This window comes from Culex pipiens, chromosome 1 (genome assembly GCF_016801865.2).
Source record: "Culex pipiens pallens isolate TS chromosome 1, TS_CPP_V2, whole genome shotgun sequence".
Lineage (NCBI taxonomy): Eukaryota > Metazoa > Arthropoda > Insecta > Diptera > Culicidae > Culex > Culex pipiens.
In genome coordinates, this window is record NC_068937.1 from 137,776,145 (window position 1) to 137,795,682 (window position 19,538).

The 19,538-nt window shown below is 39.8% G+C and overlaps 3 protein-coding genes and 1 long non-coding RNA gene across 4 annotated transcripts in view; 1 reads left to right on the plus strand and 3 right to left on the minus strand.

Annotated features, from left to right (window-relative positions):
- LOC120425081 (uncharacterized) overlaps positions 1–1,463 on the minus strand; it is a 69,427-nt gene extending 67,964 nt beyond the window's left edge. Inside the window, exons 1-2 of the mRNA XM_052706176.1 lie at positions 1,050–1,463; positions 737–804 (exon numbers count right to left, since the gene is read on the minus strand). Coding sequence (XP_052562136.1) covers positions 737–804; positions 1,050–1,348 — 367 coding nt within the window. The 5' untranslated portion in view covers positions 1,349–1,463. The remainder of the gene's footprint in view (positions 1–736; positions 805–1,049) is intronic.
- LOC128092366 (leucine-rich repeat-containing protein 15-like) lies at positions 1,417–2,266 on the minus strand. The gene is made up of 2 exons (XM_052706044.1): positions 1,582–2,266; positions 1,417–1,505 (listed from the first exon to the last, which is right to left on the minus strand). Exons 1-2 carry the CDS (start codon positions 2,264–2,266, stop codon positions 1,417–1,419), a joined length of 774 nt encoding a protein of 257 aa, XP_052562004.1.
- Positions 2,267–2,463: 197 nt separating this feature from the next.
- LOC120425074 (protein artichoke) lies at positions 2,464–4,772 on the minus strand. Its single transcript, XM_052706045.1, has 5 exons — positions 4,738–4,772; positions 4,039–4,183; positions 3,885–3,977; positions 2,527–3,802; positions 2,464–2,477 (listed from the first exon to the last, which is right to left on the minus strand). Exons 1-5 carry the CDS (start codon positions 4,770–4,772, stop codon positions 2,464–2,466), a joined length of 1,563 nt encoding a protein of 520 aa, XP_052562005.1.
- A 10,368-nt stretch (positions 4,773–15,140) lies between these two features.
- LOC120425080 (uncharacterized) lies at positions 15,141–16,484 on the plus strand. The gene is made up of 3 exons (XR_005606467.2): positions 15,141–15,248; positions 15,878–15,926; positions 16,014–16,484. It is a non-coding gene; the product is annotated as an uncharacterized LOC120425080 (long non-coding RNA).
- Positions 16,485–19,538: the final 3,054 nt, after the last annotated feature.

Below are 19,538 nucleotides of genomic sequence, written 5' to 3' on the forward strand. Positions count from 1 at the left end.
AGAAAATCTCAATGGAGAGGTGATGAAGGCGGCCTTGCGTAACCGGTGACTATCGGTAGGCCTTATCATCCTGGTAGGCCATGTACGGATTCTGACCAGAATGGACCGAGTGGAGAGATGCTGCAGAGTGGTGTGATGGAGGTGGCATCATGTGCTGGTTTTGGTACTGGTACTGGTGTGGAATTCGACCGATCGTCGAATAGTTTGGCCTTGGCTGCGGAGTGTCCGGAGAAGAACTCTGCTTGTATGGGAGAGTGGCGTAATTTTGTCCATACGGAGCCACGATCGGATAAATGGGCGTTCCTTTTCCGCTCTTGTAGTTGACCTGCATACCGTTGGGATGCATCGTCGACATACCAATCGGTGGTCCCCGGTAGGGATCGCTGTTCATCTTCAACCTGCATATGCAGATAATGATGATCAGTAGGAAGATGAACACAATCACTCCTCCCACAATTCCTATGATCAAAGTGTCGTCGTTTGTAATTGGCATCTGCTTCATCGGAGGCATCTTCGTCTTGGATTTGGTCTTGGCCGTCGGTGCCACACTCCAGATTATGTCTTGCTCTGTCGTTGGGGTAGCCTTTGTGACGACTTGCGTGAATCCTGCGGTATAATTAGTGAAAGTGATCGTCGAAGTTCTGGTCGTCGTTGAAGCTGTCGTAGCCGTTGAGGATTTCTTCTGATCGCACACCAGCTCATTATCTCCAACTTCAACCAACAATCGTCCGCGGACGGTGTCTGGTGTGGAACAGCGTACATCCATAACCTTTGCGGCCATGATCCACCGACGGAATGCCCTTGCTTGGCAATCACACTGCACCGGGTTAGTGCTCAATCCAGCAATGCTCAAACTGTTCTTCCGATCGTCCATCGAACTCAGGAAGGGCTGCGTCAGAGTACTGATCTTCGATCCGGAAATGTCCAGATCAATGTGGGATGATCGTGGCAAAGGTAACAGCAACGCCGGTGGTAGCGATGAGAGAGACGTGTTCTTCAAACTGACACTCAAAAATTTATTTCTCAGTCCGGCAAAGCTTCCCGACGACATACTCTGCAGCATGTATCCATACAGTCCCAGGTGGGTTAGCTTGGGATGATCAATTACTTGCAGTTGATCGGACTCCAGCACTGAATCCTTTACCTCGATATCGATCGATGCCAGCGAAGGCAACTCTTGGATAATTCCTTGTACATCGATGTATCCGAGCTTGGCAAAGTTGTAGGCTTCCAAGTTGGACAAGCTGCTCAACTGCTTGAAAGCATTCTTCTCCAGCCGACTAATTTGTGGAAGATCCTTGATCTTCAACGTTCGCAGTGCGTCCAACGAATCGAACGCATGCGCCATGATCGTTTTGATTGGGTTGCGCGACAAGTCGAGATAGCTCAACAGAGTCAACTTTGGCCACACCGACTTTAACGGATCGATGTTTTCGAGTCGGTTGGAAGACACATCGAGCACCTCCAGCAAAGTTGTTTTATCGAAAACACGATCACCAACAGCACTGATGTTGTTCATTGATACATTTAACACCTGAAGGTAGGGCGTTTCAAGGATAGGCAGCCGCTCGATTCCGGTACTGGCCAGATTGAGTTTGCGAACCGTCTTTGGTTGCTCCAGCAGCATTTTGATGGCCTGTTCTGACAGAGAGTTGAACGAAAAGTCGACATCCTTTATGTTAACCATAACCATGTAGGCATTCGACGCTGGAATGTCCGTCAACTTGTTGTAGCTCATGTCCAGCGAGTAAACGCTGTCGTGCTGATCCTTCAACGCGCTAAACGGAATCGATCGGAAGCTGTTGTTGGCCAAGATGATGTTTTCAACTTTTACCACCCGACTCTTGTCGAAGATTCCTTCCGGCAGTTCTTGAAGTGTGTTGTGACTCAAATCCAGCTTCTCGATGCGGCTCATTCCGAGGAACGCTCGTTCGCTCAACCTCTCGAGACGGTTCCTGCTCAAGTCAATGATTTGCAGCTGGGTTGAATTGTGGAACGCCATGTCGTTCAGCAGTTCGATCTGATTCTGAGCAAAGTAAAGCTCTCGTAGGTTGGCATATCGCGAAAAGTCCAGCTGATCGATGATTGTAAGCTGATTCTCGCTCAAGTCGATCACTTCCAAAAAGTCCAACATGTTGGCCAAATCGGGGCTGAACCGTTCGATCTTGTTCTTTGCCAGAATGATCTTTCGCAGCCGAGGGTGGATTTTGAACGTGCTGGGAGCAAAAGTGCTAATTTCGTTATCGGACAGATCCAGCGTCTCCATGGCTGTTTCGCTGTTGAAAATGTCGGCCTTGAAGTCCGTCAGTTTGTTGCCACGCAGGTTTAGCGTTCGCAAATTGACAGTGTTGATGAACGATCGAGGTTTGATAGTGGTGATCTCGTTTTGTGATAGATCGACGTTGAACAGATTGTTCAAGCTCATGAAAGTGTTTTCATCGACCATTTTCAGGTGGTTGTGACTCAGTAAGACGATCCTAAGCTCGGTGTTGTTGTGGAACAGGTCCGGTTGAATTCCCTTCAGACCACAGTTGCTTACGTCGAGGACCTGCAGCTTGTTGAGCGGGTAGATCATGGTTCGCGTGACCTGCAGCACGTGTTCGTTTCCACTCATGTTCAAGTACAGGAGGTTGCTCAATCCGTGGAAGGCATCAATGGCGAGATCATCGATGCTGTTCGAGCTAATGTCCAGTCGCCGTAGTTTTGGCAGTACGGTTTTGCGGAACGTTGAAATCTTGTTGTACGACATCTTGATCTCGAGCAGGGTGTTGTCCAGCCCGGCGAAGGTATCCTCGTTGATCACTCCCAAGCTGTTTCCGGAAATGTCGAGGTAGATCAACTTCTTGAACGAAGTGAAACTGTTGGCGGGAAGTTCTCGGATTACGTTACGGGATAGTGAGAGGTATCTGATGTTTTCTGGTTGGATTGACTTCAGGATGCTGGAAGACAGGGCAGCTACTCGGTTGTAGTCCAAGTACAGGTTGGATAGTCGGGGAAGTCGTCCAAGGGCGCTTCCTGGGATGAGAAGGATGTTGTTATCACGCAAGATCAGCGTCTGCAGATTGTCCAGTCCTTCAAATGCATCATCTTCGATCGTTCGAAGCGAGTTCAGACTGAGGTCGAGGTATTTAAGCAAGATCTGCTCACGGAATGTTCCTGGAAGAACGGATGCGATTACGTTCCTGCTTATGTCGAGAATCTGCAGATTTCTAAGCTGTTGCAGATGCTTCGATTCTAGTTTATCGATGTTGTTCAGCGAAAGATTCAACACTTTCAGAGACTCGATCGAGCTGAGAGCGGCCGTTGGGAACTCTCCAATCAAGTTGTCGGAAAGATCAAGCTTCTGAATCATGTCCGCACCCATGAAGGCGCGCTCGTCGATTACACTGATCAAGTTTCCTGCTAGCAGCAGTTCCTTCATCGTCTGCAGGTTGGAGAAAGCGTTCGCCCTCAGCATGTGAATTCTGTTGTAGCGCAGATCGATGCGCTCCAGTTTATTGGAGAAGGCAAACGAATCCGAGGACACGTTCTCGATCAGATTGTTGCGCAGCGAAATGATCCTCAACGAGGGTAGATCCTTGAACGAGGACGCAGGAACGGCGGTAAGCTTGTTTCCGTCCAGCTGGATGTCCTGCAGCTTGCGACACCCGATGAAGACTCCTTCGTCCAGCGCCATCAGCTGGTTGTTGGAAAGATCGAGCACCTTCACGTTCTTCAGCGTCTGCAGCTCGGTGGTCGAGAAGATCGGATTCAAATTATCTCCCAGCAAGTTGTTTGCCAAACGTAGCTCGGTGATGTATTCCTGCAGCGGGGGATGGGAGAGGGATGAGAGTGATCGATTAAGAACGTGTGAATTGGTGTTGTTTTGGAGGTGTTGATATTACCCCGACCGGCGAAAAGGCCTTGTCCGGCAGATTGCGGATCCCATTGTTTGAGAAATCCAACCTCCTAATGGAAGCACTCAGCATCGATAGATCCTGTAAGGGGGAGGGAGATTATTAGCATTCAACGAGCACTTCCCGGGCAATCAACACTCACTGGAATCGCCTGATGTCCACTGCTGCGATGCGAGAAGGAGATGATCGGCAGGCCGGCCGGGATTCCTCCCGTGAGGGCGGTTCGTTCGCAGTCGACGGCGATGAATCCATACTGGCTGTTGTTGCCAACTGCTTCAATGTTACATCTACAGCGAGGAGAAAAGAGAAAATTGGACCTAATTAGACTTGCCCGCGATCGATCGTAGCTCGAAATTCATATGTACGATAATGGTAATGATTCGCGGTGGAGATTTGCATGCAGAAGATGATGGAGGCATGGCGCAACGTTGGCCGCGATGATCGACTGATCGACTGCCCCGATCAACGCGCGAACGAGTCCACCGCGGCGTGTATAATTACAAGGCATAATTTAAGGAGGGGCTGCTGTTTAGGATTGGGTGCGGCTTTAAAAATCGATGCCACGCTGGTTAGACCAAGTTTATTATCAGTTTTTTTTACTTTTAGCAAATTTGCTCGCAAAGTAAACACACGAGCCTGCGAAGATCTCATCTCACTGCAAATATTCGTAATAATTGAGCAATCAAGCCACTCCAAGCGACCATTGTTTGATGACACCCCGGTGACAACCGGCGATTATGCATGCCAAAGGTACCACGCGTGTAAAACAACCTAATGACCGATTGGACACGCCGCTAATGAAGTCAAGCCGAAAAAAAAACTGCTCATCATTGTTGTCTACCTTGGCCGGCCCGGTCTATCCCAAGCGGCGATCATTATTGAATAAACCTCGCACACGGTTCAGCAATTAATTTGTGGACGACAATCGACCACGACGACGACGACGTGACTTTCCACGGTGGACATGTTTGTCTAACGCGCGGAGCGAACGCTTGTCTTCTTCGTTAAAACCCTTCGTAGGGAACTTGGAGGCGTTGCATAAGAAGACCGGGCAAGCCAGCCAGCGTGAAAATAATAATTAGAACTGAGCGGTTTTTACTTTCCTGCGGTTGAAGTTATGCCTCGATGGGTTACGTAAGGTCTGCGCCCAGGAATGGCAGTTCTGTGAAATTGGTGTCGCTGGGGTCGCAGCCCTAGATGAAGACGATGCTCGGTCTGCTGTCATCACCTTAATCCAGAAAAGGCACCCAAATTACTACTTTTCAACAAACCAATCAGACGACCATTTCTGGGACGCAACCGTAGATCTACCCTCTTCACGGGGTTATCTCGGCTAATCGCAACGGACAGAGAGGGTTTGTTTGCTTTGACCAGGTCATCGAGAGTGAGCGTTCGCATTGCTTAACGGGATATTAGATCACTGGGGGTCTGCTCGCAGTCACGACTAACCAACCAAGCTCCCACGTGACGAACGAAGGTTGCGCGCAGAGCTTGGATGCAAAAAAGAGCGCCATTCGAAGGTCACCCAGAGTGGAGCAGTGCCAATGGTGCTGGACAAAGTCAACCTAAGATAATTCAAATCATCGTAGTAATGAGTTGGTGAATTAGAATGGCACCCCCACCAGCGATCAAGGACGATCGTTGCACATAGTTTGTACCACAACTACTCCGCGAAGCGAAGGAATTTGCAACGGTTTTCCGAACTAGAATGTGGCCAACTTTTCTGGAGTACGTCGAGTGTGCTATTTTCCTGTGTGTTCCGTCCGCGCGTCCGAGTGGGAGTTGGAACTTGTTTCCGAACAGGTTTGCCCGCGCCATGATCAGCGTCTCTAAGCTAATAAACAAATGGTGTGTCGCTGGCTAATAGCAGCTACAACTAGCGCGGCCAAGCTCGGCTCACCCGGACACAAATCTATGTTACTGTGTTTATGTTCCAAAGATCAAGACCGTTAGCCTGCTTGGGAGAGCAAGTGGCAAGTGGAATGTGCACCACCAGAAGGGTTGCAGCAGCACACAGATCGAGAGATTTAATGAATAGTGGAAAAATGGGCGAATCAAATCAATCTCAAGAGTGGAAAAATAAAATCAATTTGATTTTGTCCGAAGAAGGAGAACAACAGCATTACACAACGGGATCGTTGTAGCTGGTCGAATTAGCGAAGGGAACAAAAACAAAGGAATTGCAAATTAATTGAAAAGTTTAACACCTGACTTGATGGGAAAACGATTTTTGGGAGATTTAAAGTAAATAGAATAAACAACAGGATTTCAAATGAGGTCAACATGATTGACTGGTTCAATCAAACAAAGGGCAGTGAAAAACACGAAAAATCCAATTTCATGCGCAATAGCCAAGTTCAATTCGACTCAACTTTTCCAAAAGTTATTTTCAAACCGTTAATTCTAAGATGTTTTCGGATTTCTCATCATGAATCAACGGTGAGTTGAAGATTTTACAACTAATGTGTGTTATGTTTGTATTGTCAGACCGTTACAAAAAAACAGCTATAAAAAAATCAAATAAAAAATCAAATAATAAAAATATTCAGAAAAGCCTGATAATTTACTATCATAAATTTTAAAAAATGTCTTAGAATTATATAACATGTGTTTTTATTTGATTTCATGCATGCAAGTAAAATTTGTGTTAAAATTGTTTGTCCCAAGGTTAAATCGGCTCTGCTCAAGGATGAATGGTACAAAAAACTAAATTTTCTAGCCTAATTTTCTTAAAGTATCACAACATTCTTTACACATTATTACACTGCCCATGATCGCATAAATGTCCCATATGCATTTTCGTCACTTTTGAGTTATTGATGCAGTTTTGTTCAAAATCGTGTGCTCTTTCAAAAGAGCCTATAACATCCAGTACTTTGTTCTAGAAATCAGGAAGAAATATATAGGCCTTATGTGTGGCCTTTTTTAGCGTTTTTCTCAGCTTGCTGTTTTTGCATATGGGACATTTATGCGAACATGGGCAGTACAGTTATGCTACTGTAAACAATCATCATGAATTTAGTATATTAAATAGCCATGAAAAAACTTCCCAAAATTCAAAATTAGCGAAAAGCTTCAAAACTCCTTACAAGATCATAAATCCAAAAATAAATAAATAAGCAACACATTCTAATTAGTTAACAATCTATTATATTATTTTTTTTGTGTTTTTAGCAATAATCTTATTTCGGCCGCTAATTTTTTGTGTAAATTTTTAAGGGGCTTCAGACAAAAACTTGAAGTGGAGTTTTTATTGGCCTCATTGAAATTATTGTAAATCAAATATAAATGAATTGATTGGAAACTTTTTAAAATACATTTAATTAAATGGTAATCAAGTTGGACAATTATAGGATTTTTAAAATGTTTGGAAGAAAGACAGGTAAAAAAAGACGTAAAACTTCAGGATATTTTATGAATTATGGGATATTTAGCTTTTTTATAATAAAACATTTGTCCTCAGGCATTTATAGATATTTCTGCTTTTGAATTTGTTAAATCATAAACATGAAAGCAAGGGTCCTGATTTTCGGCTCAATGAATAGAAACCACTCACTCATCGCCTATCCATTCGTCACCTATTCCAACCCGCTAGCATTCATGAGCGAATGAGACTCGCATCCATCCAGCGAGTGGCCCGAACTGTTCACTCAGCGAACAAATACATCGTGAAAATTTTTGCCTACTCCGTCGCTTGACTACACTCACACACTTCCATGCTCAGCGAAGAGCCATTCTCACATAATGCTAGCGCGGCAGTCTTGTTGTCTTCACGCCCTCAGTTTGCCATCAATTTGATTTTTTCTTTGTGGAAGTTTCTTTGAATGGTGTCTATAATGTTATGAAATCAAAATAAATGCACAATTTAATTGATAACATTGATTTTAGGCAACCCAAATCAATGAGTATAACGCAGCGCATCAGAGAAAAAATGTGTTCAGTTCAGAGTGATCGGCGATGTTCGGCCTGCCTGAGCCGTTCGGAGACTGAGCCGATCAGAGAGAGAAGGAGAGTAGAAAAGAGAGTGTTCGGGAGCGAATGGATTGAAAGTGACAAACGGTAGGAATTCATCAGGGCAGTATCGCGTCGCCTGCTATTTGTGCTCGCGAATGGAGTGGTTGATTTTGAGCAATCAGGACCCTTGCATGAAAGTAATCAAAATTGCTTCACCTTAGATCATTTTTTCTTAAAAATCTAGAACTCTTATATTTCTATTGTGTTCCATAATTCGTTACTTCAAAACAAGCCAATTTTCTAAAATTTTATATTTAATGAATTACAAAAAATCAGAAATAAGAAGAAAACATCCAAAGCTCTTTTGAAAATATCAAGACAAAAATCTTGTAATAATTTTCCATTCAATTTTCGGTTTATTTTAATCTGATATTAAGGATCATTAATAAAATCATATTTATGTCATGGATTCCCATGAAAATTGACCTAATCTTCATTCACTAGTAGAGCGTCCAATTTCCCGTCCCGGGAAAAAAAATCCCGGGATTTCCCGAAAAAAAATATTTCCCGTTTCCCGGGAAATTTGTAAATTTCCCGGGAATTCCCGAAATTCAAGCGGAAGTATACATATTCTAAAATTTTTGGAACTTTTTTTTGAAATTGCTCTGAAAAAATAATAAATGAGCAAACTCAACATGATTTTGTTCAATTAAATGTATTGTTTGGTTTATATATAATTAATCAGATTATCAGAAATTATGATATCAGAATTCTTTCTGTTAAATTAATTTTTGAAGCAACTGGGAATAGATCTTGCTTTATGAGTATTAAATTATTACAATTAGGTAAGCTTTTAACAGATTGATGTTATTTCATCAAATTAAAATTGAGATTGTTTTACGTTTTTGTTTACCATGATCAAATGAGATGAAAATCGAATTTGTGCAAAAAAATTAATTCAATTGGTTGAATACTTAGTACTAAAGAAATTACAATTTGAAGTAAAAGAATTATGGAGCATTGGTGAAACTACAGGTGTTAGAGGGTTAAATGTGAAAAAATAGAAGACTTTTTGTGGAATGATGTTAACTTATCGTATAATTTATATCATGTTGCATAATAATACAAAAAAAAAATCATTGAAAAATTACTTTCTATTGTTTGTTCTAAAAAATGCAAAAATATATTCAAAGCTTGCTCCAAACATTTGAAAACATTGGGTTGTTTAGAGTAAAACCAACACTAAAAAGCTTTACCATTTCTTCAAGAGCTGAAACCAGTATTTTTCATGAAAAACATAATTTCTGCATGTTTTTTTTTTCTCATTTCAATAAACTGGTCAAAGAGGCAAGTTTAAAATTTCTTATAAAAAAATACCAAAATACATTTTCTTGTAGTTGAATGATTGTTTACATGCAGTCAAGCTGTTAATTGATTTTCACACTTATTTAAACTATTAATGTTGATGTCCTATACAATTTTGTTGCATAATATTAATCAAAACCAAGATCATAACAATTTTCAATAAATTTAAAATTTCCCGGGATTTCCCGGAAAATTGCTGGAAATTTCCCGTTTCCCGGGAAATTTGTAACCCCGGGAAATTGGACGCTCTATTCACTAGTTATTATTTTGAAAGCGATTTTGAATTGCATACAATTGCATTAAAACAATAAATTTGCCAACAGAAATTGGTTAATTTTGCAACTTCCTAAAATAGATTAATTTAATTCAAGATGGCGGTAGTAGCAAGTAGCAAGATAAGTTTTGTTGAGTTATTTTACAGGATACTAGCCAGTCAAATTTTAGCACATTGAAATCGCTGAACTCAAATTGGACTCGAAAAAAAAAACGAAACAATGTTTTTTTCTGTGATTTACTTATCAAAAGTCTTTGAAAAACATCCAAAGAGATAGTCGAACTCAAGATAACCAACTTCGGATTGTGCTATTATTTTCAGACACCTACAGAACACGTTGAATCTGTTTTCCCTTTCAAATCACCTTCACACATCGCCATTCCATCGCGATAGAACACCTCCCAATTATTATTCTCCCGTTCGCTAATAACCACCACCCACAACCGCCGAAACCCATTAAACTGCCAGCTGTGCAGGAGCAATAGACGTTACGCAACAATTTAAATTTCGTCCGATTATCTTTCATTCCGCGGGACTGTTATAAGCCACTTAGCAAATAGCCGAGAAGCGCACACATCAACAACAAAAAATCAGTAGCAAAGACTCTTGACCTCTTTCAATTAAAATTCATTCGCCGGGAGAGGGACCCCACTGAAGTAAGCCGACCACATCGACTCTGGCTGGTTGGTGGTCTTACTTCTGGGAAGGAGGGAGGGGTTATCAACGGCCGATCAACATCATCATCCACATCCCCAAAAACGGTACTCCATATGTTGTCTGGTTCTTCATTCATATAAACAATTATTCTCTCTCTCGCACTGGCTTGGTTTTTTTTTCGCAACCAACAGAAACAACTGTTGATTGGACTGCATAATTAGGGAGGGGGAATAGAAGCTCAACCAAATTATACCTGGACCAGGGAGGCGCAAATAAAACACACACACACACACAAACTTGAGCTGAAATAATTGTAGCCACATGTGCTTGAGTGTTGTTGACTCATTGAAGAGCTTTTTTGTGCTTTGTCCAGAACTGGGTCGCGTGGATTCCTCCTCCCTTTTTTGGCAACGTAACTAGATCTTCAAACAAGTCATTGAGGAAAAAACACGCAATAGTAGAATACACAATCGTGTAAGCTCATCATGACGAGTGCTTTACCCAAAGCCAGGGCGATATACATGGCAATAATTAGCCATTGAATGGTGTGTTCAAACCCCATTGAGCGCACCAAAACATCAACAACCGACGGCTGCGAATCCACGTGAAATGAGGTGAAACTGAAGAGGCATCTTATATGCCAACTTTTTTCAAGTACCACTTGTTACATACCGCCTATGGAGAGCGCGTTGCATTATTTCCGCGAATGGCGGAGAAATATTTTCATTAAATTAGATAACTTTTGGCGCCACACACGCGCTACAAAGAAACGAAACTATTGGCACTACGCCCCCCGGGGCATGGCCTTCCTCTAACGTGGGATTTCTGCTCCAGCGCCTCTGACGAGACAGGAGAAACCGGGACCGACGTTTTACTTCACCATCCGATAGAAGCTCAGTGGATAAGGCGGGAATCGAACCCGCGTCTCATAGCATCATCGGGATCGGCAGCCGAAGCCGCTACCCCTGCGCCACGAGACCCGCTACAAAGAGTGGGCGTAAATTTTGGCGATCGCACTTGAGGTTGTACTTTTTTACAGGTGCAGGTGACCCAAATTTTGGCGGTTTGCTTTGTTTAAAAATTTGCCTATTTTAAGCAGCTCCGAAATCTAAAAAGGCTTGTGGCGGACCACGATTTATGCTAATCGAGCCAAATCGTCGGTGGAACTAATCGGTGTTGATTGAGCGCCAACAGCCCGTAGGTAAGTAGTAAAGTGGAAAACTCGAGGGAAAACAATTTCGCCCGCGAGTGCTTTCTACTATAGCCAACCAGCTTCAAAGTACAATGATCGCTGAATCGTTTCGCGAGAAGGGCGGTGTGGCGGCGAGGCTCGCATTATCGGGAAAATTGTGCCTGACTACCGACGGCCACTTTACCTGTAATTTTAAAACAAACATACTTAAAAGCTTAAATTTGGCTGCGATTTCATGCCAAACCCGGCGATAATTAGCATCCCCACAATTAGTTTTTAATTTTTCAAACGAGACAGCAGACCCCAAAGGTGCTGCCCTTGCAGATCTTAGCAGACGCAAGACAAGATCTTCATTGCAGCAGCACCACCATTGTGTTTGTCTCTCCATAGAGTGGCAATAAACTAACTTTTACTACCCCCGGGGCGATGTACCTTCTTCTGCTCGCGCTAAGAAGATGTCTTAGTTCTTGCCGCAGAAAAGATGCACGTGGTTTACGACCGGCAAAGGACGCGTTAAAAGTTCAATGAAAAAGGGGCTGATGAATCCCACTAGTGTGAGAAACAATCGTGTCAATGTCAATCATTTAAAATATTCATCGATAAAATCATGATTAAAAGGTTTTTTTTTCTGAAAAAAGTTACTTTGGCAACAGGAACTTTCAGGTTGCAGTATAAATGGCAAAATTGACAATACAGTCCAAACTCGATTATCCAAATGTTTGTATGGGACTTCAAATAATCGAAATTTTCTTACTTCATATATATCAAATTTGAGTTCTGCGAGCCCATATTAGCTATTACAAAATACTTTTTTTTTATTTCATCGCCACCATTTTGGCCGCCATCTTGGATTTAAAATTCTTAATACTTAAGAGCGAGTTTTTCACCGATGTGAAACAGGTCGTATCGAGGTGCTCCGATTTGGATGAAACTTTCAGGGTTTGTTTGTCTATACATAAGATGAACTCATGCCAAATATGAGCCCTCTACGACAAAGGGAAGTGGGGTAAAACGGCCTTTGAAGTTTGAGGTCCAAAAAACATGAAAAATCTTAAAATTGCTCGCATTTCCGTAAAACTTCATCAATTCCAACTCTCTTAGATGCATTCGAATGGTCTTTTGAAGCCCTTCAAAACGTGCTATAGACATCCAGGAACGGTTTGACTTTTCTCATAGCTTTTGCAAATTACTGTTAAAAATTGATTTTTTTAAAACCTTAATAACTTTTCCCAAAAGCCTCCAACACCCATACTCCCATAGGTCAAAAGTTAGGGAATTTCATGGACTATAAGCCTACGGTATTAACTTTTTGGCCAATTGCAGTTTTTCTCATAGTTTTACGATTTTTCTAGAACAAAAATTTTACAACGTTAGTTTTTGCCCTGTAGGCCTCCATAGCGGCACTTTTTGGTCTCAATTTTGACATATTCGGAATCCTCGGAAAATTTTACATTAGGTTGAGGTGTTGTAATTTTGAATTTGATTGTAAAAAATGCCATTTAGAATTAATTAAAATATTATTTAGCATTTTGTCGGATTAAGGGTAAAACAAGTTTTCGCCTACTTGATACAGCATTTGACGTATTGAGCATAGGGTAAATAAGATCTATTTCTTTTTTCAAAAATGTTTTATTTAATTATTTTTTAAAGCAATATTACAACTCCAATACTTCTAACTTACGTGAAATTGTCCGAGGATTCCGAATATGACAAAATTGAGACCAAAAAGTGCCGTCTTCTCGGCATACAGGGCAAAAACTAACGTTGTAAAATGTTTGTTCTAGAAAAACCGTAAAACTATGAGAAAAACTGCAATTGGCCAAAAAGTTAATACCGTAGGCTTATAGTCCATGAAATTCCCTAACTTTTGACCTATGGGAGTATGGGTGTTGGAGGCTTTTGGGAAAAGTTATTAAGGTTTTAAAAAAATCAATTTTTAACAGTAATTTGCAAAAGCTATGAGAAAAGTCAAACCAATCCTGGATGTCTATAGCACATTTTGAAGGGCTTCAAAAGACCATTCGAATGCATCTAAGAGAGTTGGAATTGATGAAGTTTTACGGAAATGCGAGCAATTTTAAGATTTTTCATATTTTTTGGACCTCAAACTTCAATGCCCGTTTAACCCCACTTCCCTTTGTCGTAGAGGGCTCATATTTGGCATGAGTTCATCTTATGTATAGACAAACAAACCCTGAAAGTTTCATCCAAATCGGAGCACCTCGATACGACCTCTAGAACAAACCGAGCAGAATCTACAAATACTGCCTCAGACAATCAAAAATAAGCCAACGAAGAAAAACATATTTTGTAATTCGATTATCCGAAGTGGCCTCCGGATAATCGAGTCTGGACTGTACAATTGGCTACCTCACACTTGAGACTCGAATCTAAGCATCTTATCAGGAAATACACATTTTTTTGGCCTTTGAGAGCAAATATAACTTCCATAATGATCTAAAAGTGACATGGAAGTATTTTATCCTAAATGGCGGACAATATGACGGCGAATAACTTTTTTGAATATTTATTTGACATTCAAAACCCAAATTCATCTAATTTGAGGTCGCTGAATTTGAATGTATCTAAAAAAATAAGAAGAAAGATTTTTTTCTGTGACAATTAATTACAAATCGAAATAAATTTTGCAATTTCAGATTTTTCTAGCAATTTCCTACTAAAAGCAGTTATTTTTTTCTTATTAAAATAATTGTTGAAACGGAATCAAAAATACCTTCATATTTCAAATTGGTTTAATTGATTAAGCAAAATTGTAACATTGTTTAAGGGTTATGTAAATCGGCAAAAATTTCAGAGGTTGGTTTGAGCACACGCTTAAACTTTTTTTAAATCTGTTTTCAGGGCATTAAAATATACATTTTCATCTATCAATAAAATAAATTTGAACACATTTGGTTGTATATTTGCTGAGATATAGCTATTTGAAGTTAGCAGTTTCAAAAAACGGGTGCACGATATCTCAACACTGCTTTGACCAAATCGGCTCAAAATTTTGTTGAAGACTCATTAAACCTGTCCCATGTGCATGACAAAGGCCGATTATAAAAAAAAATATTAAAAAAAAAGAAAAAAATATTTTTGTGTTTTTCAAATGAAAATTCGTCAGTTTTTGATTTTTTTATTCAAAACAAAATCCAAATTTCAAAATCGGGCTTCGTCATGCACATGGAATATGTCTTGAGAGTCTGCACCCCAAATTTCAACCAATTTGATCTATCCCATCTCGAGATATCGTGGCACCCGGAAATCAACTCGGTGTTCCGCACACAAAGATTGACAGTCCGCTTTGCACATGGCAAAAGATTTAACTTAAATAGTCTTCTACTCACTTAAATCATGACATACCTCAATTAAACTTTCAGGAGTGATTGGAATTCATCTTTGTAAAGGATTTAATAAATATTCGGAATTAAGAAATATTGAGATTTTCTACATATATGTAACCCCTTAAACAAATATTATGAGACAACAAAATCCATGTCACTCCGTTTTACGGTTTGCATTAATTTCTTTAAAAAATCGATTGATTTATATGTAAGGCAATTTACCGTGTTTCAGCTCTGACAAAAAATACACATTTTAGGAACAAACAATTTGTTGGGTATAAAAACAAAATAAGTCACTATTTTGTTCCAAGTGTGTACTGGGAACATTCATGAATTACATCACACGACATAAGCATGAGATAAATGTGGATCGAAAAAAGTAATCCAAATTTTGCTTTACGTCTTTTAGGAGAAATGTTAAGATAAAAATAAACTTGTGTTACGTCATCTCTAAACGATCCCCAAAAATATGAGTCATTATGTCAAAACAATATTTTGCTGAAAATCAGACGAGCGGAGCATCGCAGACGTAGTTGACGTGGATTTACTCAGTTTCCAAAACTGTGAGTTTTATTATTTTAAATTAGCTTTTTATTCAACAACTGTTACAATTATTCGATGCGTAAATGTTTGTTCGTTATCGCTTATAAGATAATTAATGTAAATCTATGAAAAAACATATTTTTTCTGATGTTAGTATCTTTTGTTTAAAATTGATCTCGTCATGAGTTATACTTGTTGTTAAACAATTTTGTAGAAATAGTGACACCAAATAAAATGGTTATTAACGGTAAGATTCATTTTATAAGTGAAAAACTGTGATTTTACAGCAACAGGTCCGCCATGTTTGAACTTTCATATTCTTGACCTTGAAACGAAAGTGAAAGTGAACTGCAGGTAAAGCTTTGAACTTTTTTCCCTCGGCTTGTACTAGTATTGGTCAAATCAGTTTGGTTTTTGACATGGTGGAAAACGTAAAAAAAACGGCGATGGCAATTGAAATAGGATTTGTTAAGCTGGTTTTTTTCTTTCCATTTAAAAAAAACTAGAATATTTACGAAAGAAAATTCATCATTTCTCTTGTTCTCACGTTCTCTGCATAAAACTGATGAAAATGTATATGCGGGCAGTGTATTCGATTTGCAAAAACTCTCAAGTCAGCTAATAATTTTTCATTTTTTTCAATTCTTAGTGTGCGATCTGACGCAAATACAATGGCACGTGAAATCAACCTCGGGATTGTAAGTTTCCTAGTGTGAATTCTAATTTCCGATCAAGTATTATTTGACATAATAAATCATTAATTTTATTAATTTTGTACATTTCAGGCCCAACTGCCGATTGTCGTGGGATCCGTACCTGTCATTCTGTACCTTCCTAAAAGTCTTCTGAGCCGCATATATCAGTTGACTGTCTACGACATGACCGGTGTGGACCAAACTAACGATAAAGCCGAAGCGGACGATGATATAGAACCAACCGTCGACCAATAGTAAAACAACCGCAACATTTTGACAAGGATTATTGATAACATCAGCTGGAGCTTTCCTAGCACCTGGCTCGGCGAGTCCAAATGGCCCCGGGTTGGAAGGGTTTTCGGACCGATTATTTACATAATCACATGAAGAAATTATACCTGGGCTTTAGGAAAACATTGATGAAAGAACAAACAAGTATTGTAAATTGAGTAAATCCACAACGAAATGGTACTTTATGCTCGTCTCCACCGTACAACATCTAACGGTTAAGTACCATTTCAAAAACTACGTCTGTGATAAATACAAAAATAAAAACAAACTGGAAATAATGAAATTGTTTATGTTCCTGCCGAAATTTTACCTGAATCATGAAACACATAATTAATTTTCACACCAAATTTCCATCCTTTCCCACACGCGAAAAGCAACTTAAAACTCGTCGCCTACCAATTTAAGAACAAACGCGCGTTCAAACCTCCACGTGACGCCAAGGAAACCGAGGCGCCTCCATGGCATGCTTTGCAAATTTCGTCTGTTTTAAGCCGTTTGAGTGCCGTACAAAACGATCACGAGTTGATTAGATTATATTGTGTTCACGGTGCTGCTACCGGCGCAGGTTGTTGTCCGTGATTAGTGGATAAAGTTTTTAACGCGAGATGAGCATCGGCCCTGACGAACTACCCCCTCGGTGTAAAGCGCATGTAAAAATGTCGGAATTTAATTAAGGTTTGAATGGTTTTTTATATTTACTTCTTCAGCTGCATGCTTTTTCGGGGTGATTTTATGCTCGTTTTACGGTGGCCAGAGTCGGTCACCGAAGGCCGGTTTTTCCCCTTGACACGCTCCGAAAAGGTATTTTAAAGTGAATCATGCATGGTCCATAAATGACCATAAATCACGCCCCTCTCTGGTGGTGGCATTATGTGGTGAGAGGAAATGTTCTCGTCGGGGAATAGCAGTGCACTTTTAAGCCAGTAGGTACCCGTGGATATGAATGCCTAAAGGGTTACAGACAAAAAACACATTTTCAGGTGTCCACCAAGACTCAAGAAGTAGCTCATAGCTGGAATGCAGTGCAGTCAGCCGTAGGAAACCGGTAAGACAACACATCAAATGGATACTTCTTTTCGGCTTAAAACACACCCACTTGATTTCTGGTAGATGCTGACGCTGATGCTGCTGCTGGCTGGACCAGTTTTCATCACTTCACTTCCTTGTGGGGAAGGGGCATCGAATATCACATAGAATTGCTAATGAGGCCAAAGATGAGTTCTAATGAGTCGCCTGAACAACTTTTCCCCTTCATATGATAATCTCTGGAAGAAGAGCTTAGAGAGATTGTGCGATGGACATTTCACATTTTGCCTTCAAGGCGAACGACATTCCACGGCAAGATTAACAGTTCTCTTCTCGCGATAAATTTGCATTGGTTATAGAATTTGAACAACAGTGCGAAACATTTTTCTCCTCAAGTATGATTCAATGTGAAGAAATTAAACTACCAAAAACCTAATAACAACAATTCTCCATTATTCAAATCCTGCCACTTATCCCCAATTATGGTCACCTCAAAACCATTCGGTTCGTTCACATTCAACGAATAGGTTTCCCATCATCCCACACAGGGCTCGCACGGCGACGTTGCGCCAAGTGAATGTCCGTCCAGCCAAACTCCCAAAAAACAACAAAAAAAATCTCCTCACTAATGCCCTAATACAGCTCACCACCACCCTCTGTAGACGACCAGCTCGCTGAAGGATGACTTTGAGAAAATCACGACGTGCTGTCGAAAAAAACAAACGCAGCAGCACACTTCCATTCAAATTTCAAGGGCTTTTTGGGCCGAATTACGCCGGGCTTAGTCGGTTTCGGTTGGGAAGGAACAGCGAGGGAAAAAACGCCTCACATAACTCGTCACTAATTGCACGGACAAGGGAAATGTTTGTCGAATCAATGCTCGGAATTTTTGGGCGGTAAAGTCAGGGCAAGGTGAGTTTATTTTTTGTTCTGTTCTGTACAAGAGAATGCAAGCAGGAATTTAAAAATGAACTTGAAAAAATCTTTAACACAATATAATGCATAACCAGATTAATTTACATCATATTTTACTAACATATGTTATTAAGAGTTTCAAATTAAATATTCTCAAACAATTGAAAACATTAATGTTTTTATTTAACTCATTTCGTAAAAATAAAAAATATGCTTACCGAAATAACAAGCCAACATTGCAATATTTACATTGAAGGCATGAAATTGAATTATTCAGTTGGTTTGCAATAATTAGTATTCCAAAATTGTAAGTTTTGAAGAAAATATTGTTTTATGGAAACAATTTTTTTTTTGCGGTACTGTACAACTAAAATTCACAGAAACTCAAAATATTTTTGAATTAACATGTTAAAACTGATTATAAACGCAACGAAATGCACTTCAATTTGTTTTCAGCTGTTTGATTACATTGAAATTTTGATATTTTTGGAAAAAACAATTTTTTAGAAAAATATTTACAACAGCCTGTAAGGACGTTTCAAATATTGTTGAAACTTTGTATCGCTCCATTAAGATTGGCATACAAAATCGGGATTCAGAACAATGATTTTACAATTACTGGATTTACACTATCTTTTTATGTATAATTTATTTGAATTGGACCACATAATTCAAGTTCTTAATAAATAAGGGGAAAACAACTTTTCTGGCGATATTTCCAAAAACAACTGAGCATATCTCTACGAAATCGGTTTTTTTTTAGAATTTTAATTTTTGTATTTTTCAATCCGACTGAAACTTTTTTGGTGCCTTCGGTATGCCCAAAGAAGCCATTTTGCATCATTAGTTTGTCCATATAATTATCCATACAAATTTGGCAGCTGTCCATGTCCATGCAAAAACAATGTATGCAAATTCAAAAATCTGTATCTTTTAAAGGAAAATGATACACGGTAAAAAAATTGGTGATTTTTTATTTAACTTTTTGTCATTGAAATTTGATTTGCAAAAAAACACTATTTTTAATTTTTTTTATATTTTGATATGTTTTAGAGGACATCAAATGCCAACTTTTCACAAATTTCCAAGTTGTGCAAAAAACCGAGTTATGAATTTTTTAATCAATACAGATTATTTCAAAAAATCGAAATATTGGTCGCAAAAAACTTCAACTTCATTTTGCCTTCCTCACTGAGGTAAGGCTATAATCCTGCTCTAAAATTGAACTTTTTATTAAAAGCTCGAAAACCCACCTTGACTCAGAATCGAAAACTGAACAAATGTCTGTGTGTATGTGTGTGTGTATGTGTGTGTGTGTATGTGTGTGTGTATGTGTGTGTGTATGTGTGTGGGTATGTGTGTGTATGTGTGTGTGTATGTGAC

Coding starts and splice junctions, on each gene's coding strand:
- LOC128092366 (XM_052706044.1), bottom strand. CDS start 2,266: ATGGAGACGCTGGATCTGTCCGATAACGAAATTAGCACTTTTGCTCCC. Junction 1,506..1,581: donor TCGCAAACTCAATCTGGCCA/GTACCGGAATCG, acceptor GAACAACATCAG/TGCTGTTGGTGATCGTGTTT.
- LOC120425074 (XM_052706045.1), bottom strand. CDS start 4,772: ATGATCGCCGCTTGGGATAGACCGGGCCGGCCAAG. Junction 3,978..4,038: donor GTGGACATCAGGCGATTCCA/GTGAGTGTTGAT, acceptor TCCCCCTTACAG/GATCTATCGATGCTGAGTGC. Junction 3,803..3,884: donor AGGCCTTTTCGCCGGTCGGG/GTAATATCAACA, acceptor CCCCCGCTGCAG/GAATACATCACCGAGCTACG.